General features: G+C 38.2%; 1 protein-coding gene across 2 annotated transcripts in view; it reads left to right on the top strand.

The window, feature by feature from the left end:
- Window positions 1-27,353, top strand: part of LOC103044907 (glycerol kinase) — a 364,431-nt gene that overhangs the window by 196,809 nt on the left and 140,269 nt on the right. Inside the window, exons 5-12 of one of the 2 annotated variants that reach the window (XM_049485389.1) lie at window positions 3,414-3,493; window positions 3,571-3,708; window positions 16,597-16,706; window positions 18,157-18,232; window positions 23,235-23,270; window positions 23,409-23,476; window positions 23,785-23,827; window positions 23,931-24,011. In XM_049485389.1, the coding sequence (XP_049341346.1) occupies window positions 3,414-3,493; window positions 3,571-3,708; window positions 16,597-16,706; window positions 18,157-18,232; window positions 23,235-23,270; window positions 23,409-23,476; window positions 23,785-23,827; window positions 23,931-24,011 (632 nt within the window). The remainder of the gene's footprint in view (window positions 1-3,413; window positions 3,494-3,570; window positions 3,709-16,596; window positions 16,707-18,156; window positions 18,233-23,234; window positions 23,271-23,408; window positions 23,477-23,784; window positions 23,828-23,930; window positions 24,012-27,353) is intronic. The other variant, XM_049485390.1, reaches the window with a different exon arrangement.

Genomic DNA, 27,353 nt, shown 5'->3' with positions numbered 1-27,353 from the left:
AACTGAAGCCTGCTGCAGCGCCTCGAATGCTGAGGTCATAAGGGGCAGAGGGTAGTGGTCTTTGGCTGTAATTTTGTTTAAACCCCGCTAATCTATGCAGGGACGAAGGCCCCCATCTTTCTTCCCTACAAAGAAAAATCTCCTTTATTTTCTAAAAGTCTCCTGCAGGAGAGGTTGAAGGCCGGATAAAGCCTAAAGCAAGTATCAAATAAAATCAAATTTATTTGTATAGCGCTTTTTACAACTGGTGTTGGCACAAAGCAGCTTTACAGAAACGTGATCACAGGACAAAGCATCAGGCAAAAGATTAAACATAGAAAATACAGAATACAGAACCCCCAGTGAGCACGAAGGCAAGGAAAAACTCCCTCAGAGCTGCAGGAGGAAGAAACCTTGGGAGGACCAAGACTCACATTTAAGGGGAGACCATCCTACCACTGGTCAAACGGCTTTTTAAATTAAAATAAAAAGTCTTTTATACATCCACATAGATTTTATATATTCAGGAGTATAGCAGCGCCACTACTGGCTTATAGAGTGAGATGGATGATGAGCAGCTGATCTGTGGTGGGTGATGGAGAAGAGCTGACTTCAGAAACTTCCAGTCTGGCCAGACAGGGGACATGAGAGCCTGAGGGTCCAACTTCCTCTTGTATTTAGTCCTCCATGGTTTTCTTCTCAGGGCCAGAGAGGGAAAACAGCCTACCATGAGGAACCAAAAACTGGCCGCTTGAATGAGCAAAATCTGTTCAGAATGATGTTAATTAACACTAAAGGAGCACAGAAATATTATTTAATAAATTTTTTTAAGAACACCTGCACACAGTGCTGCAAGTCAAACGCGGACAAGTGGAGGAGCTCACTTTCAGCCAGAGCTGCATGATTATAACATTCTAACTGGTGCACCTTTCTTTAAACAGTTTAACTTACAAGGTTATAATAGTTTAGAAATTTTCATTATGGTTTAATTTTATTTTCACCTCCAATTCAGTTATTTTAATTAGTTTTTATAGTGGGTTTGCTAGTTTTTATTAGTTTTTACACATCACATCAGAGAGCTCAATATAAGAAACACATAAACAAACTCAAAAATTCAAGAAACTTTACAGGTTTCACAAATTTTCACCAAAAGTATTAACTATGAGTGAGTGAGAGAGAGAGAATGAGAAAGAAAAAGAGAGAGAGAGAAAGAGATTTATCAGTTCATCCTTCCGCGTGGGGTGTTCAGGTGTATGAGCTACTCACAGGTATGTATAGCTGTGTGGTGTTTATTTCACTGTATCTTCTGTGAGCATGTGCTCTTATCAAGCTCACGCTCATATTCTAATCCAATTCTGCAGCTTCCTCAGGGTTTTCTGTCAATATTTCGCGGCTAGCCCGAGGTGCAGCGCACTGCCACTGTTGTGCCGAATCTGAATCCCCACAGAATCCGGCTCTGCGTGCGTGTGCAGCACAAAACTGCTGGAGTAAAACTGCTGGAGTGGAAACAGATTTATTAAAAAATAAAAATACAAAAAAACACAAAAACCAAGGGTATTCTATTAATAATTTTTTTTTTTTTATGTTTTTTCCTTTTAATTACCTTTTTATTAGTTTAGTTAACACATTTTTTTCATTTTCAGTTTTAGTTATTTCATTCATTTTCATTTTCGTTAATAATTGGTTACTTAGCTATACTGTAATTATCTCGCTAGAGCTTTATATAAAATAAAACTATAAGTAAAAAAGAGATGCCTACATCTCAGACTATTTTCTGGAACCTGACCGGACCCGACCCGAGTAATGAGGTGGGAAATCTCGACCCGACCCGAGTTCGGGCCGGCTTTGGGTCAGGTCGGGTTCGGGCAGAGAATCTAAGCTCGAGGGTGGACTACCAAACAAGACCCCTATGCATTGGGCTAGGCTGTTATGGACCTTGTTAGCCAGTCAATGTGGGGGTTGTAATGTTGCATCCAGGGAAACCCCAAAACCAGCTGCAGCTGGGGGCCACTAATCAGGAAAAAAGTGATCTATTCCGTGTGTTGGCTGATGTGTAATAAAAGTGGTTGGGTCTGTTGTGAGACCACTTCAGGCTCAAGAGACCGTCCGTCTATAGCAAATATCGGAAGAGGATGTTCCAGAGACACAAACGAGAGATGTTTCTCTTGGTCTGGTCCCCAGGAAATGGCATTATTGAGAAACACCCCAGAAGTATAAGGAGATGTATTAGGGTCCGTCACAGGTCTCCAGTCCTCTGCTGACTTTGGCTTTCCCCGACAATTCTGGGCATGATGGACGCATATGTTCAGATTGTCCACAATAAAAGCATCGGCCCTCCTGCATACAGGACTTACGCTCTTGGCAAGACAGAAGTATGTCCCAATTACATGGGCTGTTCCATGTGCTCCTCAGATGAGACTGGGAATAAGTGAGAAGTGGGAGGCACAGAGAAGCAACACTGATGTCGGTGTGTGGAAAAGCCTGCATCTCGGACCCTAAGGCACTCTCTCCCCATCAAATCTCTCTGGTGGGGGTAAGTGTGGCTCAGCCCCTGGAACAGGTTCAGGGACTGGTACAGGTGAGTTGGAAGGGGCAGCTGTAGCCACAGGAGACTCTGTCTGTAAGGCTGTTGTTAGGGCCTGCAACTGTGACAAGATCTGTTGGAGAGCTTGCTCGTGTCTGCCAATGGCAGCACCCTGGTTGATTATGGCTCCCTTGACCTGCTCCATGTCTGATAACTCTGCTGGGTACATAACTGGCTCAGTCTTGCTGTAACGTGGTAGCTCACCTGAAGGTGGATTTTAACGACCAACCTTATGGGTGGGAGATTAGAGTAAACTAAGTGAGCTACCAACTGAAAATATTTAACTAAACAGAAACAAGGAACAAACTAAATAACTAAGGGCAACTGCAGAAAGTGCTTATAGAACTGGGGAGGATGAACAAGGGAAACAATATTTAAAATAGAAACTGAAAAGTTGCCTTATAGAGGGAGAAAACCCCAACCTCTGCTTTGTAAAAAAAATGAAAATACACTGCACCACTGGAGCAGTTAATTAAGAGATTAGGGCCAAAGGGAAAACTGCCAGGGGAAGACTGGCCAGCTCAAATATCACAGAGTGAAGAAAACCTGAATAGCTAAAAATAACACAGGGCCATGTGATCAAACAAAACATTCTGAAAAGCAGGATAGGAACAGAAAGAACAGTAAAGGAAACACATAAGACATACAAAGGCTATAGGTGTGACATTCTGACATTCAGCCATTAACAAGCTGCCTTAGTGGTTTAGACTACTAACGGTTTAGCTTGCAGCCTAGCACACTTTTCTGCTTTTTTTTTTTAAAATCCTGTGTGTGATTGAGAGAGTGGGTTTGGTGGACTCTCCTGCCCTAATGTAACAGTAAGACCAAATCTCTGTTTCATTCTCTACAGTGTGGCTGGATCTGCGAACGCAGACCACTGTGAAAAGTCTGATTGAGAAAACACCTGGAAAAAACAAAAACCACCTGAAGGTGACATGAACATCACAGAACCCGTGATTGCTTACCAGTCCTGTGGATGAAGACACTTACTGTACTGTTTCTTTCAGCATAAAACTGGGCTGCCCATCAGTACGTATTTCAGCGCGTTGAAGCTGCGCTGGTTAATGGATAATGTAGGGGAAGTGGCGGAGGCTGTGGACGCTCGCCGAGCTATTTTCGGTACGGTGGATTCTTGGCTAATCTGGGTGAGCAAATTCACATGAACAGCACAAATATTTACCCACCATAACTCTCATACTCCTCCCCTTCTTTACATCACTAGGTGTCCCACATGGTTCACCTTCTGGTATTTACTGGCTTTTTCCATACAGTTACAATATTTGCAGCATACTTATCACCTGTAATAATCTGGTTGCTCAAAGTTAGCGACACATTCTCATGGGGTGTTTGGGTAAGGTTGGGAGAGGTGAGGTTTGACGATGTTGGAAGAGATTAGTAAGGGTGGGAGAGGATGGATGAAGTGAGGTTCGATGAGGTTGGGAGAGGTTGAATGAGGTGAGGTCCGAAGAGGGTGGGTAAGGTTTGATGTTAGGGTGGTTTAGAAGAGGTTGTTAAAGGTGTGCTAGGGTGGGCAAGTTTGAGAGGGTGAGATAAGTTTGGGCAAGGTGAGGTTCGAAGAGGTTGGGATTGTTTACGAGAGTTTGGGAAAGGGTGTGCAAGGTTGGGCAAAGTTGGGAGACAGGGTAAAAATGGGCAAGGTTGTGATGGGTTCAGTGATAGTGGATGAAGGTGGGCAAGTTTGAGAAAGGTGAAGTTTAAAGAGGTTTGGCAATGTTGGGAGAGGTTGGTTAAGAGTGAGCAATCAGCAAATTCAGTTAAATATATCATACAGCAGAACACAGTGATATTTAAGAAGTAAATTAAGTTTGTAGAAGTAAATTAAGATTTACAGAAAGTGTGCAATAATTCTTTAAACAAAAATAGGCAGGTGCATAAATGTGGGGACCCTTGTAGATAGCTTGCAAAGAGCATTTGACACTGATTATTGAAAAAACATTTTTTTGGTAAGCTCATTGACCCATGATCTACATACACAAGTGAATTCAATAATGAGAAAGGGGTTAAGGAGTCCATTGCAAGTGTTTCTCCTCTTTGCATCTTCTCTAAAGAGTGGCAACATGGGAGCCTCAAAACAACTCTAAAATGAACAAAAAAAAAGATTGTTCAAACAGACAACACTAAACACTGCTTAAAATCCACCAAAGTTGTTCTGTAATTATTATCTCATTCCGCAGACCTGAATATTATTTCATATTATTCACACTGTGGTGTGATTTAAAGCAGTCTGTTCATGCTCAGAAACCATTAAACCTGGCTGAAATGGATATGCTGTATAAAGAAGAACGCTCCAAAATACCTTCAACCAGAAGCCAGACTCTCATTGGAAGCTATAGGAAGCATTTAGAGGCTGGTATATCTGCAAAAGGAGGATCTACTAAATATTGATGTAACTTTTCTGTTGGGGTGCCCAAATTTATGCATCTGCCTAATTTAGTATTTAGTAATTATTTCACGCATTTAGTAAAACCTAAAAACATAATTTCACCTTTCAAATATCACTGTATTTGTCTGCTATATAATATGTTTAACTTAAATTGCTGATCCAAACAAGAATATACAAGCCATTCCAATACCCAGGAAATGACATGAATAAATGTGCACACAAAATAACTTTAAAATACATTTTATTATTAATGTCTTGTCCATTGGCCTAGCTGCAAAAGTAATATATGTAAATAAAAACATCTCAGAACACCTGTCCCCACTCCCTAACTATACACTTTACCATGAAATACAATTATTAAAATCTTTCAGAAATGTATTTTTTTGTATTGTTGTGTGACTTCAAATCCTAGCTGTGCTTTAAAAAATATGTTTTAAATAATAAATCCATAATAATAAAGTTAAAATACTCCTTTTAGTTGTGTCCCTGGGCATTACTCATTTCTTTTAGCATAACACATTACCTCATCTGAAAGATCTGGAACATTCTCCATCAGTTGGTTCTTCTGAAGCTCTGTCCTCTTTCCTAAATTAATATTTAGATTGTTTATTTTTAAAATACAAATTTTGAGTTCCAGTAACAGGAATGAGTGCCATTATCAGAAGTTATCAATTATCTGAACATGCTGGCAATCATTTCTTTAAAATAAAGACTTTCTTGAGAGAAAATCAGTTAGTTAGATATGTGTTATTATGTTAAGAGTTTAAAATAGCTGAAAAAAAAGTTTAATTTGGAAGAGTTACAACAAGTTTATTATATATATATATATATATATATATATATATATATATATATACGTATATATATATATATATATATATATATATACGTATATATATATATATATACGTATATATATATATATATATATATATATATATATATATATATATATATATATACGTATATATATATATATATATATATATTAGGTACACCTGCTCATTAACGCAAATCAGCCAATCACATGGCAGCAACTCAGTGCATTTAGACATGACTAAGACGATCTGCTGCTGAGCATCAGAATGGGGAAGAAAGGTGATTTGAGTTATTTTGAATGTGGCATGGTTGTAGTATTTCAAAAACGGCTGATCTACTGAGATTTTCACGCACAACCATCTTTAGGGTTTACAAAGAATGAACCGAAAAAGAAAAAATATCCAGTGAGCGGATACAGTTCTGTGGGCACAAATGCCTTGTTGATACCAGAGTTCAGAGGAGTAACTCAAATAAAAAGCATCTCTGAATGTAAAACACGTCCAACCTTGAGGAGGATGGGCTCAAGCAGCAGAAGATCACACTGTCATACACTGCTCAAAAAAACATTTAAATAACACAATGTAACTCCAAGCCAACCACACTTCTGTAAATTCAACCTGTCCAGTAAGGAATCAACTCTGACTGTGAATCAATTTCACCTGCTGTTATGAAAATGGAACAGACAACAGGTAGAAATGAGAGGCAATTAGCAAGACATCCCCTATAAAGGAAAAAAACACCTGGTTCTGCAGGTGGTGACCACAGATCTTTTCCCTGTTCCCATTCTTTCTGGCTGATGTTTTGGTTCCTGACTCCAATTAGCTCTTAGAAAAGTCATTAGTCTAAGGGTTCACATACCTTTTCCGCCCTCAATGTGAATGTTAACATGTTGTGTTCAATAAAACCATGTAAGCATATAATTTTTTATGTGGTATTAGATTAAGCAGATTGCTTTTGTCTATTGTTGCGACTGAAGATCAGAATACATTTAATGACCAATTTATGCAAAAATCCATGTGATCCCAAAGGAATCACATACCTTGTCTTACAATTGTATACAGCTCTAATAAAATAAGAGACCACTGAAAAATGATGAATTTCTTTGATTTTACCAAATTGAAATCCTCTGGAATATAATCAAGAGGATAATGGAGGATCGCAAGCCATCAAACCAAGCAGAACTGCTTGATTTTTTTGCACCAGGAGCAGCATAAAGTTATCAAAAAGCAGAGTCTTTTGGAGCAGAGTGGCTTGCAAAACCCCTGTATGTGCCCTTGTATATATCCCTGTTCAATCCATTATCCAGAAATGGCAAGAGTATGGCACAACTATAAACCTACCAAGACAAGGCTGTCCACTTAAACTTACAGGCCCAGTATGTAGTGGTTACATGGTCACTCTGGAAGAAATGCAGGTATCCACAGATCAGGTGGAGAAATCTGTCCACGGGACAACTATTAGTCGTGCACTGCACAAGCGTGGTCTTTATGTATGAGTGGCAAGAAGAAAGACACAAAAAGTCCCGTTTGCAGTTTGCCAGAAGCCATGTTGGGGAAACACCTAACATGTGGAACAAGGTGCTTTGGTCAGATGGGACCAAAATCTAACTTTTTGGCCAAAATGCTATGTGTGGCAGACAATTATTACTGCACATCACTCTGAACACCCATCCCCACTATCAAATATGGTGGTGGCAGCATCATGCTCTGGGGCTGCTTCTCTTCAGCAGGGACTGGGAACTGATGGAAAGATGGATGGAGCTAAATACAGGGCAATCTTGTAAGAAAACCTGTTGGAGTCTGCAAAAGACCTAAGACTGGGCGGATTTTTACCTTCCAGCAGAAAAAGGAGCCTAAACATAAAACCAGGGCTACAATAGAATGGTTTAAAACAAAACATATTCATGTGTTAGGATGGCCCAGTCACAGTCCAGACCTAAATCCAATCGAGAACTTGTGGCAAGATCTGAAAACTTCTGTTTACAAACTCTCTCTATGTACAAAAGCCCAGCTGCAATTTTGGTTTGTTATTGGTTTGCCATACTATTTGTGAGTTTTAGTCAGGCAGGTGATTAGCCACCTATGTTATTCACTCTTGGCCCACTGGCTGTCCAGAAACTTTTGCTACTCCTCCTGTCCTACTCCTCCTTTCCTACTCCTCCTCTCCTACCCTGGAAGAAGGTGGAGGAATGGAGGAGAGGAGAGGAGGAGGAGGAATGGAGGGAAGGAGCTATAATTGGGGAAATGGGACAGCTGATCCCTTTTAGATACGATGTTGACTACCGATGAACTGAGCCAATCACAACGCTCACTTTTAGCATGTTTCAGAACATTACTATCACACACAGCTAAATATTTAGATATTCCAATTAAATCATGTTTACTCCCCGGCATTTTTGGCCACATCTCTGTCCAGTGAATCTGGCAGCCCAAATAAGTAAATAAATAAATAAATTAAAATTATATATATTATAATTAATATATGTATTTATATGTATAACATATTATACATAGGGTCATTAATATAGTTTTACTGAACATACAGCTTATCTAAACTATAAATTATATTAGTGCTTTACTGGTTGTTTAATTAGATAAGGAACCTAGTTAAATAATATGTTTATGACGTATATTTGGGCGTTGCCTTCCCCATTTTTGCGTGCTCTGTGGGCGTGGATGCAGTGATGTCATTGAAAAATCCTTAACAGTCTTCCAGGGTAGGATGCACTGATGTATCCTCCGTTGAAAACCTCTTCGGGAGGATTTTGAGCGGCTTCTTTCGTCTCCTACAGTATTCGGACAGGCGACAAGATGGCGTCACGAAATCAGTTTCCGGGTCACGGAGGAGGAGGATCGGTAGGAAAAAGGAGACACTGGCTGTATTTGGAATGGCATACTAAATACTACTCGCATACTAAATCTGCCTAAAGTTAGTATGCAGTACGCAGTATGCGACCAAACTGAGGATCTGTAGTGCACTACAGGTACCCGGATGGTGTACTACTCTGCTTCGATTTCGCAGTGTGCATGGAGACCTATCTTCGTGGTGTACTGCATCCCAACATGCATGCCATGACTGGCTTCTCCAGCTCGCTTCAGAAAAAAACAAGATGGTGGCGAGTGTGAGAGATTTTTAAATTATGGAAATATATATATTTTTAAATTATGGAAATATATATATTTTTAAATTATGGAAATATATATATTTTTAAATTAAGGGAATTATTTTGGAAAGTACTGGCTCACCGCTGTCGAGCCCCTCCTCTGCCGTGGCCGAGCGCTCTCCGCGACCTGGACCCTCCGCTGTGTGTTGCCAGAGGGTTAGTAGCATACAGCGGAGGGTCTCGGCAGCCGTGAGCCATTACTTTCCTTGATGTAGTAAATAATTCCCTCAGTTTTAATAAATTATTCTGTTATTTTAATAAATAATTCCCTCAGTTTTAATAAATCGTTCTCTTTATTTAATAAATAATTCCAATAAATCATTCTGTTAATTTAATAAATAAATACCTTTGTTTAATAAATCGTTCTGTTGATTTAATAATAATTCCCTCAGTTTTAATACACATTTTTCTTTTAAATAAGGAAATGATTTGAATACAACTTAATAAAATTGTTTCACTTGTGCAATGTGTCTCATTTCTTTTATTGTTGAGATTGTGTAAATATGAATGAGAGTTTGTTTAAACGTGACCTCTCCTCCGTGACCCGGAAACTGATTTTGTGACGGCATCTTGCCGCCTGTCCGAATACCATAGGAGACGAAAGAGGCCGCTTAAAATCCTCCTCCAAGAGGCTTTAAACGGAGGGTACATCAGACCATCCTACTCCGGAAGACTTTTAAGGATTTTCGAATGACATCACTGCATCCACGCCCACAAAGCACGTGGGAATGGAGAAGGCAACGCACAAATATACGTCATAAGCATATTAATTAACTAGGTTCCTTATCTAATTAAACAGCCAGTAAAGCAGTAATATCATTTTTAGTTTAGATAAGCTGTATGTTTAGTAAAACTATATTAATGATCCCATATTTGTAACATGATATGTATATCTATCACTGGCCGGAGAAATGCGGCCAAAATGCCTGAGAGTAAGCAGGATTTTATTGGAATATCTGAATATTTAGCTGTGTGTGGTAGTAATGTCCCATTGATGCTGTTTAATATGTATAAAAAATATATTATATTTATTAGTTATTAAGATTTGTTATTTGTTTTATTACATTCAATGAAATCATATTTTACTATTAAAATAATTTAATATTTACATATGCAACCTTTATCAAAGGCAAATCAGCCTTTTGAAGCTTGATATGCTTGTGAAAGTTATGATCTCTAAAATTTGGAATTGTGTTTATTGTACTCTCGTTTTTATTTTTGTATGCGGAGCTCTATCCAGAAGCTGTGAATGGCTGGGCAGTATCTGGCATGTGCTGAAAGTGAGCGTTGTGATTGGCTCAGTTCAACGGTAGTCAACAACCTATCTAAAAGGGATCAGCTGTTCCATTTCCCCAATTACAGCTCCTTCCCTCCATTCCTCCTCCTCCTCTCCTCTCCTCGATTCCTCCACCTTCTTCCGGGGTAGAAGAGGGGGAGTAGGAAAGGAGGAGTAGGAGAGGAGGAGTAGCAAATGTTTCTGGATGCAGCCACTAATTGCCAGTTCAGCAAGGGGCAATGTGGAGCTGCAGCAGTCTGACTCTCTATTCAGACAGTGTGGTGTTCGTGCATCTTATGGTGGGTTTAGTCACTAGAAGTGTATTCATATTGCTTCTAGTGTAAAATTCTTTTTGTTATTTAGATGTACTAAGCATATTAGTCGGCAGAGTAGTATTAGAAGCTGCTGACAATCCAGAGCCGGGACCAGGCCGCAGACAGAGAGGCTTAACCAACCGTCTGCGAGCTGCAAAGAGACGTTACCTAGATACCAATGTATTCAGACTGTGTCTGTCCCCCGAGTCAAACAAAAACATCAAAAAACTAAAACAGTCAATCTAAATAACTTAACTTACATTAAACAATCATATCCAGACTGTAGTACTAACACTTCAAACCTAAAGATTGGTTTACTTAATGTTAGATCTCTAAATTCAAAAGCAGTTCTAGTGAATGAAATGATAACTGATCAGAAATTCGATGTTCTGTGTCTGACAGAAACCTGGATTAGGCCGAATGAATATGTAGCATTAAATGAAGCCAAACTCTGCAGGCTACAATTATATACACAATCCGAGATTGTCCGGTAGAGGAGGTGGGGTCTGCATACTTTTCCAAAGTACCTTAGTTAGCAATCAGAAACACTATGATAATTTTACTTCTTTTGAGCTTCTTTACACCAGTATAATTAATCTAATTACAAAAAAGAATGCATTTTCCTTCATTAATATCTACAGACCACCAGGGCCCTATTTAGAATTTTTAAAAGAATTTAGTGATTTTGTCACAGACTTAGCAGTATGTAGTGATAAAGTGATTATAGTTGGAGACTTCAACATTCATTTCGAAAAATTGGATGATCCATTAAAAAAGGCATTCACATCGATTTCAGACTCAGTTGGTATTATTCAAAATATAACAGGACCTACTCATTACTGTAATCATACTCTGGATTTAGTTTTGACCCTGGGTGTTAGCATAGATAACCTGAATATTCGTTCTCAAACCTCTGCAATTTCAGATCATTACCTTCTTTCATTTAAATTACATCTTAGTCATAATATACGTACATCCCCTAGCTACTCTGTAAAACGTTCAATTACGCCTTTTACAGCCCAACAATTTACAGATAAGCTTCCCGATTTATCGTCTATAATGTACTTTCCTGTAGACCCAGTAGAACTAGACAAACTAACCGAAGGTTTAGAAAATACCTTTCGCTCTACCTTAGATGTTGTAGCACCCCTTAAACATAAAATAGAGAGACAGAAAAAGCTCGCACCGTGGTACAATGATCAAACTCGTACCTTAAAGCAGTTAGTACGAAATTTAGAGCGTAAATATCGATCAACTAAACTGGAAGTGTTTCACTCTGCGTGGAAAGACAGTCTTGTTAAATATAGAAAAGAACTTAATAAAGCCAGCTCAGCGTATCTGACCTCACAGATCGAGATTAATAAAAATAATCCTAGAGTTCTCTTTAGTGTTATTTCCAAATTAACTAAAAGCCAGGCAGGTACTGAACGTCAGATTCCAGCCATTCACACCAGCAACGATTTTATGGACTTCTTCGATAGTAAAATTGAAAACATTCGTGATAAAATTAAACAGATAAATATTACATCCTCTCTGTCATCTGGTGTGGCTGATTTAGAACAAAACCCTGTTACTGAAGTTAGGTTGGAAGTCTTTAACCCACTTCCACAGCTAGAACTAGAGAAAATTATCTCCTCTTCAAACAGCACAACCTGCACACTTGATGCAGTTCCCACAAAATTATTAAAGCAGGTACTGCCAGATATAATTAAACCTCTGTTAATGATAGTAAACTCATCATTCACCCTAGGCCATGTACCCAAAGCCTTTAAAACAGCTGTAATAAAACCTCTGATCAAGAAACCAAATCTTGATCCTAGTGTACTGTCTAACTATAGACCTATTTCAAACTTACCGTTTATTTCTAAGATTTTAGAAAAAGCTGTGGCCCAACAACTTTGCTCTTACCTGCAAAGAAACCAGAACTGCAGAAGAAACCGGAACTGCATTATCATGGTTTAAATCATACTTAACCGATCGCTATCAGTTTGTGAGGATAAATTATATGTCTTCCAGTTATACCAAGGTAAGATATGGAATTCCACAAGGCTCTATATTAGGACCATTATTATTTACATTATATATGCTCCCACTGGGCAAAGTTATTAGAAAACACGACGTAGATTTTCATTGTTATGCGGATGACACGCAGCTCTTCATATCAGCCAAACCTGACGACAGAGTGAGATTAAAGAAAATTGAGGATTGTGTAAAAGATGTGAAATTGTGGATGTCGCACAACTTCCTCCTATTAAATAGTGAAAAAACAGAAGTTCTCCTATTAGGCCCCAAAGCTGCTAGAAATAAATTATCAGACTTAATGCTAAATCTGGCCGACTTCTCAGTCACACCTGGTTCAGCAGCTAAAAACCTTGGAGTTATTATAGATTCAGATCTAGCATTCGATAAACACATATCTAATGTTACTAGAACAGCTTTTCTACACCTACGTAACATCGCCAAGCTAAGAAATGCCCTATCACTGCATGACGCAGAAAAATTAGTCCATGCCTTCATTACCTCAAGGCTAGATTATTGTAATGCGCTACTGTCTGGATGTTACTGCAGTCACTTAAATAAACTTCAGCTAATTCAAAATGCTGCAGCCAGGGTCCTTACTAAAACTAGAAAATTTGACCATATTAGTCCAGTCCTATCAGCACTGCACTGGCTTCCAGTCAAATTCCGCATAGACTATAAAATTCTCCTGTTAACGTATAAAGCCCTACACGGACTCGCTCCTGAGTATTTACAAGACCTCATCTCCTATTATGAACCACCACTATTACTTAGATCTCAGGGTGCTGGTTTCTTAGTAGTCCCTAAAATTCAGAGGAGCTCTGCAGGAGGAAGAGCTTTCTCTTATAAAGCGCCTCAACTCTGGAATAATCTCCCTGAATATGTTCAGGACTCAGACACAGTCTCAATCTTTAAGTCTAGACTGAAAACGTACTTGTTTAGTTTAGCTTTTGGTAATTAATGTTTTTTCCTTTAGATAAGGCTGCAGATTCAGGGGTTCATGGACAGAGGGAATTGTGGGTAAACTGAGATGCTGGTGCTGCTGTTCTCCCACTGCACACGGTCACTCATGTTTGTGGACGGTGGAGTGGGTGGATGCCAGTGTTTCAGGGAGCCTCCATGTCTATGTTACCTTCTGGCTCTCTGCCTTTAGTTAGGCTGTTTTATTCAGTTCTGCCGGAGTCATTAGCCACACTCTGAAAATGTTTTAATATTCTCAGTTTTGCATAAATCCAGTCAAAACTAATTCCATCTCTCTGCCTTCCTCCGAGTTACTGATTGCCCACCTGTCTGACCCGATACCGATGTTGGACCCTCAGGCTCTCGCGTCTCCTGTCCGGCCAGACTGATGGAAGTCAGCTCTTCTCCACCACCACCACAGATCAGCTGCTCATCGTCCATCTTATTCTCCACTACTGATTACATCCAAGCCATTAGTGGCGCTATTACACTCCTGAATACATAAAACCTATATGGATGTATAAAAGACTTTTTAAATTTTAATTTAAAAGCCGTTTGACCAGTGGTAGGATGGTCCCCCCACAAATGTGAGTCTTGGTCCTCCCAAGGTTTCTTCCTCCTCCTGCAGCTCTGAGGGAGTTTTTCCCTGCCTCCGCGCTCACTGGGGGTTATGTATTCTGTATTTTCTATGTTTAATGTTTTGCCTGATTCTTTGTCCTGTAATCATGTTTCTGTAAAGCTGCTTTGTGCCAACACCTGTTGTAAAAAGCGCTATACAAATAAATTTGATTTGATTTGATATTTCTGATAGGTATGATGTTTGCTACTAGATGCTGATCAATGCTAATTGGGATTAGCAGGCTAATGCATTGTTTAGCTTATTATTGCTGCTTGTCCATGCTAAGTTCAGGCTCATTTGTGTAATATATATATATATACAGTAGTGCTCAAAATAATAGCAGTGCCTCAAGAGCAGCGAGATAAATCACTGTTTTTGTTAAAATTTCAACCTCTACACCACAAGTAAGTTTTTGGAGGGTATAATAAGGCCATAGAAAACTAACAAACCCAACAGACCACCCATGCATACTGCAGATTCTGTGAAATTGAATGATTAACTGAAAGGGGTGTGTTCAAATAAATAGCAGTGGTGAGTTCAATTAGGGAGGCCGTCAATTAGGGAGGGCATTAGGTGTTAACAGGTGATCCTTATTTAAGGAGCAAGGCAACTAACATGCTGGCTGTGCATTTGTCCTGAAAAAACAAGAAAAATGGGTCGTTCAAGACACTGTTCTAAAGACGAGTGTTTTTAATCAAGAAACTAATAAAAGAGGGGAAAACCTATAAAGAAGTACAGAAAGTGATTGGCTGTTCAGCTAAAATGATCTCCAATGCTTTGAAATGGGAAGAAAAAACAGAAAAACGCGGAAGAAAAAGAAAAACAACTCCTCGAATGGATAGGAGAATAGCCAAACTGGTAAAGGCTCAGCCAATGATCAGCTCCAAGAGGATCAAGGAAGACCTTCAGTTGACTGTGAGTACTGGTACAATCAGAAGACGTCTTGGTGAAATCAACCTACCAGCAAGAAGCCCCCGCAAAGTCCCACTGTTAAATAAAAGACATGTGCAGAAGCGGTTAGAATTAGCCAAAAAACACATTGAGTGGCCTGAGAACAAATGGCGTAACATTTTGTGGACTGCAAGGTTCTTCTTCTTTTTGGGTCCAAGGGTCACAGACAGTACGTCAGATGTCCTGCAAACACAGAATACAAGCCACAGTACTCAGTGAAGACGGTTAAGCATGGTGGTGGAAGCATCATGATATGGGGATGTTTCTCCTACTACGTTGTTGGTCCTATTTATCGCATACCAGGGATCATGGATCAATTTGAGTACATTAGGATATTGGAAGAAGTCATGCTGCCATATGCAGAAGAGGAAATGCCTTTGAGGTGGACCTTTCAACAAGATAATGACCCAAAACTTACCAGCAAGCGAGCAAAAGCATGGTTCCAGATGAACATGATTCAACTGATGGAGTGGCTAACACAATCCCCAGACCTTAATCCCATAGTAAACTTGTGGGCTGACATAAAAAATGCAGCGCATTTTTAGGCAAACCAAGAAATGCAGGGGAATTGTGGAATATAGTACAATTAATTGGCCTTGGCTGCAATACCTGTTGACCGTTGTCAGAAATTGGTTGACTCCATGCACCACAGATGTGAAGCAGTTATCAGAAACTGTGGTTGTGCAACAAAATATTAGTTTAGGATACTCCGCCAAGTTGACTTATTAAGAATTTATTAGTTTGTGCAGTACATTTTTGAGTTTCCAAGAAAAGATGTCAACGCTGCTATTTTCTTGAACATTACATTTCTGACTTTCTGTGAAATATCATTATTATTATTTGAGTTTTAATTACTTTTCCCAATTGTCCTGCTTTGGAATAGAATGTGCTATGTCCCCAATGCATTTATGTTCATTAAAGTACAATTTGTTAGAAGAACTTTGACATTTACTCATTTTTTAAAAGACAATGCTATTATTTTGAGCACAACTGTATATATATATATATATATATATATATATATATATATATATATATATATATATATATATACATTATTTCACTAAGCTAAGGACCAGCTATGTAAGACTATGTAATATATATGTGTTGTGGGTGTGAAGACTGAATAAATCTTTTTCTGAACAACTCAAATGGACTAGTGTTCTGACCGGACACTCTGCAGAGGTTGCCAGCGGAAACAAGAAACAGCATTATATAGTCTCAATCCTTTCACTCTATCTAATCTGACTAAGCTTAAGCTGTTTTGCATACAAGAATGGACAGAATTTTTTTAGTCACTAGATGCGCAAAGCTGGTGGAGATATACCGTAAAAAGATTTGCAGCTTGCAGCAAAAGGTGGTTCCACAAATTATTGACTCAATACTTTTTGACACCGCTTGTTTGAGTTGTTTATTTGTTATATATATATATATATATATATATATATATATATATATATATATTAAATTATATATATTTTTTTATTATTGATTAGTTTCTGTCTCAGTGTTTGACAGGAGGACAGAATGGTGGAGTTCACTGCACAGATGTCACCAATGCCAGTCGCACCATGCTGTTCAACATAGACACAATGAAGTGGGATGAGGAACTGTGCAAGTACGTATTGTTTGCATTGTTGTTTCATATTTATCGTATTATTTATTTATGCAAATAGACATATTTGGTAATAATATGTCCCAGTTGATCCACTCACTTCAACAAGCAAGATCTAACCAAACAAATGCATACGATTTAAATAAGACAGAATCCTCTCTAACCATGCTCTACTCATCTGCAGCTGATGTGCTTTGTACACTTTAAGAAGTAATATATGTGAGCATATTTTTTCTTATCAGAAAAAAAAATCTCTCTCTATATATATATTCATACAAATAAGTTGGGGGTAAATCTTGTAAGATGTAATAAGCTTGGAGGGGAGTGAGTCTGGAATGCCAGAATTCACTGCTGAGCCTTCATAAGTGTTGTGGTTCTAATTCAACAAAACACAGACAAAGGAAGGTACCTATCTGATGGCATTTCGTGTTTGTGTCAAATGTTGCTGATCGGATCATAAACAGCCATAGCAACCTAATTGTTCAGTCTTGGATTATGTTTGGTTAGGCCGTTTGAATCATAAACGTCCACAGCATCCTAGATGTTAAGTGGATGAGGTTACTAGTGCGGTGTAGGTAATGGTGAGTGGGAGAGTAGAGTATAGGAGGTATAGGGAAGGGAATGGGCCCAATGTGTAATCCCAGATGTGTGGTTCAGGATTTATCATCTTCCTGTTTTATATTACATAATTGGTGATAAATCTGGAGAAGTTTTCAATCTGGTGGAGATATTTCTGGGAAACCCTTGCCAGTTGGAAGTCGTTCTGCTCATGTTCTGTTAGTATCACTCCTATCACTACTAGAGGTGACTGACTGTCGTATGTGATGCTCCCCAGACCATCACACCAGCAGTTTTTTGTGGCAGGGTGCCGTGCCACAACAAAGGCAGTATTGAAGCTCACTACAAGGCCTCCACTCTAAAACATGACCATCTTCAGATGTCAAACAGAACCTGCCCTAATCACTAAAAAGGATAAAAAAATTTATAGCTGTCCAGGTTTTCATTCACAAAACCACTGCAAATGAAGGAGATGACAGCTGGCTAACGAATGGTCTAGATGGTGGGCAATTTATAAAAAACACTGTCTTGCTTCTCTTAGTCTAATGATGCCTCTTTTAAAGACTGTTAGCTAGGCAAATACATATCTCACCAAAGGTACACTACGAAAAGTAGTTGCTCATGTGGTTGCTCATAAGTTGCTAATGCGATCAATTACATACTGAGACAGAAATGTGTGCAAGTTTTTCAGCAATCCAAGGTACATACATTTTTTTTGTCAATAGGTACACACTGAAAAAGTGAAACAAACATGACATTAATTTAAAGGGCATTTTTCATTTATATAATGAAAACTATTAAACAACAACAGAGAAATAATTTGATTCAAATAATATTTGGACTTTAAGCCAGAGGTCAGTGCTGCTGAAATGTTGTCAAACTTTTGTTGTTTTAGATATTTTGATGTTCCTATTGAAATTCTCCCTCAAGTCAGAAGCTCCTCAGAGATATATGGCTACATGGTATGTAATGTGAGTGTGTTTGTGTTTTGTTTACCAAATAAAATTTACAGTGGTTGGAAAAGTCCTTGAAATGTCATGGTTTTCTCCACGAATTTGATCTTTATCAAAGTATTATCAAAGAGTATTGTCAAATATAATGTTACTGAAATAATTACTTGAAAAAGGATGATCTTAAAGGTTTTTAGTGAACACACTCATTCAATATTCAAAGTGGATGTGGAAAATGTAAGCAAACCCTTTGAATTAATATCTGGTTTACCTCCTCTGGCAGCAATAACCTCAATCAAGCACTTCCTAGTGCTAGATTTTTTTAAGTTATGGTGATTTCTTTCTGGCAGAGCTGCTTTAGCACCGTCATGATCTTTGGATGCCTAAAAAAAAAAAATACAGAATTTATAATAAATTGTTTAAAAAGAAGGGGGTATTTTTTATCAAACATTTAATTGGTTAACAGCTTACAGATAAGTAGCAATGGAAATAAACTTAATTTAAAAAATGGCAATTTGTCTGTAATAAAGCAGTGCTGAAACAGATTGTGTTAATAACTAGAATAGAGACAGAAACACTAATAACTCTGTAACTATTAGTAGTATAAGTCTTTTGTTTATAGGAATTACAAATAAAGCCAGATAGTGGTGATTATTGTTTTCTACACCTTCAAAAGACTCTTGCTGTTGAACCGGTACTGGAAGAGGTCTTACTTACCAACATGGCAATGCCTTTAGCTCATCTTAACATTGAACAATCCCATTTTACCCAGATTTTAATCCCATTTAACCCCCTGGCCCAACCACTTCTGATTCTTGTTAGGTTGGACAGGAAGGGGAAGTGTTGGGGCTACAAATGGTCCTTCAAACTGGGATTTTTCAGGGGCATACTTCAAACAGAGGGATTAGAATCACTGACAAGATGGCATCACAAGTGATCAGAAATCCACAAATTTTCCTTGTTAAAAAATATTATTGTGCAACGGGCAGCAGAGGCTGCAGCATTTAAGGTTGATCAGAAAAAAATAATTCAGCTCCCCTTTATAAAGGAATTAAGAAATGGACAATAACATTTTAATTGCTGCATCACCTGCCTCCTTTCTGAAGACATATGATGCCCTAAATTTAAGTAGTTAACCACAACAAAGTTGCTGAATTTTAGCCATCAATATATCTATATTAAGTGCTTGAAGGGGTGTTCCAATACTTAGTGCGAGGATTTCACCCCTTCCTCCTGTAACCCTGTTCCAAGAGCAAAGGTTACACTCAAAAACAAGGGGTCGGGGTACAAAAGAGAGTTTCAGCAGTGAAGCTAACAATTAGGTCTGACAGGTAAAGTGCAGTAATAAAGTCATTACTAGAATGAAAAACAAAAAGCAGCCTGTCTGGGTCGTACAGCACTGATACTGGACTACTAAATAACAGGGGTGTTCGAAAAATGTTGACCTAGTAGTGTACATCTTTTCAAGTCAATCCATAGCATCTGACATCTGGGCTCTGACTTGGTCACTGCAAAAGACAGATTTAGTTTTTCTTAAGCCATTCAGTTGTGGATCTGCTCTGGGGTTTTGCATTGTTAGGTGTTTTAAAGCCACATTCCATGGCTCCGGTGTGGGAGTATTTTGGCTTTAAGCCAAATGAGTGAGGAGAACCCATCAGTGCTCTGAATTTTTCTGACAGTTACATTAAAAATACAGTTATAGCAGGAGCCCTGTGCCAACTGTGTCTTTGATTATATGGACACTTGTGTTTTTGAGCTAATTTTTGTTTTATAGCATATGATCAGAAAAAATCTGCAAGTGTCTTTGTGTTCAGAGTTTAAAAAAAGAATTAATGTAAATGTTACTTTAATGTATTTGTATTTTTATAAGGGTCTTTTTAGTGCAGTCCCAGGGTGGTTGTACTTTATTTGTTTTATTTATTTAGAAAATTAAAATGTTTTTATATTGGAAGCCCAATGCCTGTTCTTAGGAATAAAAAAGTTAGTTTAATTGTAAAATGGGGTAATAGCATTATTATGCTAGTACATTTTTAATATGGCACATTGTCTTAAAACTCCTTTGGGACTGCACAAGCAAGAAAAAAGCATTTTTATAGTGATGGTTTAAAATGACAATATTATCGTTTAGCACAATAATTTCTGGGGCAATAAGGGGAGAGGGAGTTGCTATTTACACCCGAGTAAATATACAGACTACAGTTTTATGTGCAGTATCTAAAGAAAAATGTTATGAGTTTTTAGGCCCTAAGGTTTAACTTGGAAAAAATAACTCTTTTGTTTTAATTGGGCTATACAGGCCTCCCTCTGCCCCGCAATCTGCAGTCGAGGAATTAGCTGATCTTTTATCTAAATTAGTAGTTCTGAATTGCTGATACTAGGTGATTTTAACCTCAACTGGCTTTCTAATGCATCCGATCACTTAAAGGAAATATGTGGAAATCTTACTCTAACACAGTTAATTAATTAACCAACTCGCCCAAATCTGAAAGAACCTACCAAGTCAACACTAATAGATCTAATACTGTCCAATAAAGCTGACAAAATTACTGCCTCAGGAGTTTTTGAACTTGGCATAAGTGATTATTGTCCCATCGGATGCATTAGAAGCAGTTGTACAAACAAAACAGGCTTTTGGTTGGTGGTTAGAAGAAATTTTAATAATTTTAACGAGCAAGCTTTCCTTTCTGACTTGGCAATGAGTGAAATCTATCTTACTTCAGAAATCCCAGATGTTGATGGGGAACTAAACCATTGCAGTAAAACCTTCCTAACAGTGGTAAACAAACATGCCCCTTTCAAAAAGTCATAAGAAACAGGTAAAGCCCCTGGTTAACAGGTGAAGTTTCCTCATTGTTGAAGGCCAGAAATAAAGCAGAAATAAAACTGCTGGACGCTCAGGGGAGAGAGACCATCGGCTTACTTTTAGACAGTTGAGAAACAAATGCACCTCTGCTGTTAGAGAAGCTAAATCAAAATATTACCTCAACTTAATCACCAGCTCTAGAACCCCTCAAAACGTCTGGAAAATAGTAAATTCCCTCAAAAATAATTCTCCTGCTTTTCCAACCAGTGTTTTAGTTAACGATAAGCTAATTTCTGAACAGAAGGAAATCTGTCAAGCTTTTAACATTTTGTCTCAGCTGGCCACATCTTTGATACAAAATACAAAATACAAACATATTGAATAAATCTGATCCCAACTCTGCTGTTTCTAAAACACATGGCCTCTTCTTATTTCAGCCATTTTCTTCATATTTAGTTGCTAATGCCCTGGCTAAAATTAATCCACGAAAAGCCACTGGAGAAGATGGGCTGGACCCCTTTTTATTGTGTCTTCGAGCCCCAATTATTTTACAAAACATTTTATATTTTTTTAATCTCTCAGTTTTATCTAGCAGAATTCCCAGGGTCTGGAAAACAGCCCATGTAATTCCTCTGCATAAATGTGGTGAGACAACAAAGTTAAATAATTATAGACCAAAACTCAGATCTCAAAACTCTCATACTTAGCAAAGATTTTAAAATCTCTAGTGAACCAACAATTGAAATAATTTCTTCTCGAAAAGTCTATTTTAGAGAATTAGGTTTTTAGGTTTTAGAGAAGGACACATCACTATCTCTCAAACAACATTTGTTTTAAATTATCTATATTCAGAAATGGACAAGAAAAAATATTGTGCAGCTATTTTTATTGACTTAACAAAAGCCTTTGACACAGTTGATCGCACTCTTCTTTTAAGGAATTTAGAAATGATTGGCTTTGATGAATCTGCTCTGGAATGGACACAAAACTACCTCACTGACAGAAAACAATCCATGTCATTGAATAATTTTAAATCAAATTTGGTGTCTGTGTCTAAAGGCATCCCACAAGGTTAAATTTTGGGTCCAGTTATATTTAATAGATACGTAAATAATATTGCTGCCTCTGCCTCTACCTCAGACTGCAAAATCCACCTTTATGCAGATGACACAATTTTATTTAATTTTATTTGTTTAGATGATTCTGTTCAAGCTACAACAAGAAAATTACAAAGCTCATTTAATGACTTACAAGTTGCATTGTATAAACCCAAACTAGTTTTAAATGCCATGCAAACTAAGTTCATGTTTTTTTCCAGATCTCTAAACACCGATTTTAGTACTGTAAATATTAGGTATATAGGTTTTTATGGTGCTTTTTTTTTGTTAATTTTGGCCCCATTTATATTTATCAAAATCCTAGACTTAGATAAAGATTAGATCACATTTTATGCAGAAAACCATGACATTCAAAAGGGTTCACATACTTTTTCTTGCCTCTGTATTTTTTAATGCCAAGAAGTACAATGTCCAGAATCATAAATCCGTCTCGTGTCAATCTGCATGCATCACCCATTATAATTATTGCACCACACAGCACTAGGTATCCCCTCAGATTGCACCATTTAACCCCTAACTGCTGTTCCCAGTAATAGCATGCATAATGTAACTTGATGTAATGATTTTACCAATTTGAAAACCTCTGGAACATAATCAAGAGGATGATGGACGAGCACAAGTCATCAAACCAAGCTGAACTGCTTAATGTTTTTGCACCAACTGTGATTAAAAACCAGGGTTATTCAACCAAATATTGATTTCCAAAGCTTTAAAACTTTATAAATATAAACTTGTTTTCTTTGCATTATTTGAGGTCTGAAAGTTCTGCATCTTCTTTGTTATTTCAGCCATTTCTCATTTTCTGCAAATAAAGGCTTTAAATGACAATATTTTTGTTTGGAATTTAAAATGTTGTCCATAGTTTAAAGAATAATAATTTTACTCAAACATATAAAAAAAATAGTAACACGCTACTGATTACAAATTAACAGCATGTGTTAATGCTTTAACGTTGACACCCCTAATATATATACATATATATATATATATATATATATGTATATATATGCATTACTTAATGTCTCTATTATTAATTGCTGAGCTTTTTGATATTCAGTAATAAATTGTGTTTGGAAATCTGCATCTTTGTTCTGTTTTGTAGAGCTCTGGTTCACTGGCAGGAGTGCCCATCTCTGGAGTAAGATGCATTTTACTTTATCAGAAGCTAAATCTGATAAAACAGAGTCACTGTGATTTGGTTCTTAATACAGAACTGCATATCCTAGTGTTAGATTGGGACTGGTTTAGTAAATAAATTGCATTTTAATTTCCACAGTGTTTGGGAGACCAGTCAGCTGCTCTTGTGGGTCAAATGTGTTTCAAGGATGGTCAAGCCAAAAACACGTAAAAACCTTATTCATACCTTTTTACTAGTAATAGGTTTTTAAAACATTTGTTACTTTTTAGCTTATACTTTTGTGTATGCTGACAAAGTGTACAGAATATAATTTTGGGAAAAAAAACGAAAACCCTGAATCATTACGATAAATGTTATGTTTGGATGCAAAGTTTACGTATACAATATGTTCACTAACAGTGCACACATTTTAGCTTTTGAAGACAGCCTTTTAAACAAGTTGTGTATTGTATGTGAATACTGAGCTTGTTTTCGCCTTTTTTGTTAACCTCAACATCACACTGTCATTTCACAGATATGGAACTGGCTGCTTCATGCTCAAAAATACTGGAACAAAAGTAAGTACATTTTCATTACCCCTGTTGTGATTTATGCTGATTCGCTCTCTAAAATATATTTTAAAGAGTTACATTGTTTTTTTCATAATAATCTAATTTTCAGCCTGTGATGTCAGACCATGGTCTTCTTACAACAGTTGCATATAAACTGGGCCGGGACCAACCCACATACTATGCACTTGAGGTAAGTTACTGCTAATAGCCCAAAATGTTTCATCATTTTTATTTGTAACTAGCAGATTTTCTAAAATTGTTCAGTTGTAAACACTGCAGCAACATTTTTTGCATTATAGAGCCAGTTCAAACTTGTTTAGTGTATTGGAGGCATCAGTTATATGTTTCTATTTAGTGATCTTCTGCATCTGGATGACAATAATAAAATCACTGCGGCAAAGCTGGCACAGTAGGTTATAATTTTTATGCACATGGTTATTTGCATCACTTGCTATAATATGAAGTAATAGTACTTTATTCATTTAATATGTTATGTGTCACACGAAACCAGGGTAAGGATCCAAAAGCAGGTTTATTTTACAACAAAAACAGAATCCAGGCAGACAGTAGCTGACAGGGGCAAACCAAAAAATAAAAAAACGTAAGCAAGGAGACAGTAACCAGGATAGACAGAGTATATAAACTCTTGAAATGCTAGGTAAACCAGACAAGACGTCGCACCAGAATCCAGGTGAGACGCCAATATGTGGACTTAACTTCTTTGAAGGCAACTTGAGTTTCAAGTCCCGAGTGGATAACCAGACCCTCTGTCCTATGTGGAACCGTGGAGTAGGCCCCCTCCGCCGATCTGCTTGGGTCTTTATCCTTCGAACGGCTCGTTGTAGCCTGACATGGGTCTCCTCCCAGGTCTGCTGACTCCTGTTCTTCCACTCATCCACTGTTGGCACATTACTGGGTTCAGCATCTAGAGGAAGAAATGGGGGCTGGAACCCTAAAACACACTGAAAAGGGGTGAGTCCAGTAGATGAGCTAATCAGTGAGTTTTGGGCATTTTCTGCCCAGGGAAGAAAGGTGCTCCAATCATGTTGATTATGGTGGCAGTACGAACGCAGAAAACTTCCCATTTCTTGATTAAGTCTCTCAACCTGACCATTGGAGTGAGGATGGTAACCTGAAGTGAGACATGTATGTTCAGCACCTTACAGAAAGCCCTCCATACCTGTGAGGTGAACTTTGGGCCTCTATCTGACACAATGTCCCCAGGCAAGCCATAAAACCTGAACACTTTCTCGAATAATGTCTCTGCCATTTCCTAGGCTGTGGGTAGTTTGTTGAGGGGCACAAGTCGGCAGGCTTTAGAGAATCTATCTCTAATGACAAGGATAGTAGTGAAACCCTTTGAAGGTGGCAAGTCTGTGATGAAATCAATGCCAAGGTGAGACCAAGAACAAGTAATCCTGAGGGTGGTGAACAAGGTGATTTACTTTGGGTACATACCTCAGAGTGCTGCACAAACCTTGTAGTGTCTTCTTTGGAAGTGGGCCACCAGTATCTGGGAAGCAGCAGATCACTGATGCGTTCTATGCCAGGATGACAAGAGCTGGGGCTGGAATGCACCAAACTAAGCACACGATTATTCATATTAACTGGTACATAGGTCTTCCCTTCAGGACAGTTAGCAGGGCTGGGATCACTGATTTGCTCGAGTTGGATCTCACTGTCTATGTCCCACTGGACAGGGGCCACAGAGGGTGGAAGGATGGTTTCTGGGATTTTCAGGCTGGTATTATCAGAGTCTGTGTACATGTGGGGTAGGGCATCAGCTTTCCCATTTTTAGACCCTGGTCTATATGTAACTGAAAAGTGGAAACGATTGAAAAATAGAGATCAACGAGCTTGTCTGGAGTTTAGCCTTTTAGCAGATCTGATATATTCAAGATTGCGATGATCAGTAAAAATCAAAAATGGATGCCTAGCACCCTCTAGCCAGTGTCTCCACTCTTCTAATGCATACTTCATGGCTAGTAGTTTCCTGTTCCCTACGTCCTAGTTTTTCTCTGCAGAGTTTAATTTTCGTGAGAAGCATGCACATGCATATGCTTACAGGGTTTCCTGACCTTTGGGACAAGACAGCTCCGACTCCTGTGTCAGAAGCGTCCACCTTAACTTCAAAAGGTAGTTCAGGGTTCGGGTGCTGAAGAATGGGAGCTGTTGTGAATCTTTCTTTCAGAGCTGAGAATGATTGTTCTGCAGGCTTAGACCAGTCCAGGACCTTGCCGTTTCCTTTGAGTCTACCATTTTGAAATATCTGCATTTTACACACATTTTTTGCGTATGTTGTCAAACTACTCCTAGCAAATTTGTTGAATTCTCTTGGTATTTGGTAAAAATAAACATTGAACATATCTGATGATAAATTGTGAAGGAATAGTCGATATCTCAAACAAGGAGGAAATGGCAGACGGTTGAATTTTTGAGATGACGCATCAAAAGAGGAGGTTGACACCTAGGTAATGCTAGGTGTTTTAAGGAAGTTATAAAAGAGAAAAGCTCACAAAATTTGACAGGCCTGCTTATCTGAGGCTGTTGTTTGATATAGAATTAGAATTTCAAATACATATGTTTTAACAGTGCTATAGCGCCACCTGTACTTTAAATGGATATTTCACTTGTTTAACAGGATAGAAAACTCTTGAAAATTGGCACACTGAGTAAGACCTCAAAATTACTTTCACTGGTTTCTCGGATTGGCCTGGTACGATTTGCGCTGTTGTGCGAGGGCCCTACGTCCCCCTGTGTCCCGGGATGAAGTTTGTCCAATGTGTACCAACTTTGGTATGCTCATTGACCTCCTCATACAGAACAAGGATCACTTGGTTTCATTTGACTCCGCACAACAGGAAGTCGGCCATTTTGACAGGAAGTCGCAAAATAAAAAGTTTCCCACTGGGTTTCGGAGGGGTTAAGATGTTTGAAAACTCCTAAAAGTTTACAGACCTATTTGGCTTAGGCCATACTTTAACTTTAAATTAAAATTTCGGATATTCGTGTTTCATCAGCTCTCTAGTGCCACCTATTTCATATGACATTTATGGAAAGCTCCCAGCCTCTTGAAAATTCGATTCAATAAGGCCTCAAAATGATTTAGAACAATGTTGTCATTTTTTGCATGTGTAGCTAAACAACTCTACAGCACCCTCTATATTTTTTGGCTAATTAATTAGCGGTGGCCTTCTCAAAAATTATCGGATATTCTCGATATTTGGTAGAAACATAGATAATATGATCCCGCACATATTACCAATTGGCATGCATTAGCTCCGCCCAACAGGAAGTTGGCCATATTGGAATTTGTGAAATTTTTACACATTTTTCACATACTCATTCGAACTCCTCCTAGAGTCATCATCAGATTACCTCTTAATTGTCTGTGGATAGTTTCCAGACATACATGGTGCTAAATTGCGAAGTAATAGTTGATAGCTGAAACATTGACATAGTGGTGGGCAATTGATTTAATGGAGATGCAACACTAGCCCAAATAGAAACATGAGCACGGTCAGAACACAGG

This window comes from Astyanax mexicanus, chromosome 11, assembly GCF_023375975.1.
Source record: "Astyanax mexicanus isolate ESR-SI-001 chromosome 11, AstMex3_surface, whole genome shotgun sequence".
Taxonomy (NCBI): domain Eukaryota; kingdom Metazoa; phylum Chordata; class Actinopteri; order Characiformes; family Acestrorhamphidae; genus Astyanax; species Astyanax mexicanus.
Note: the sequence above shows the minus strand (reverse complement) of the source record. Positions and strands in the feature narration are given on the sequence as shown.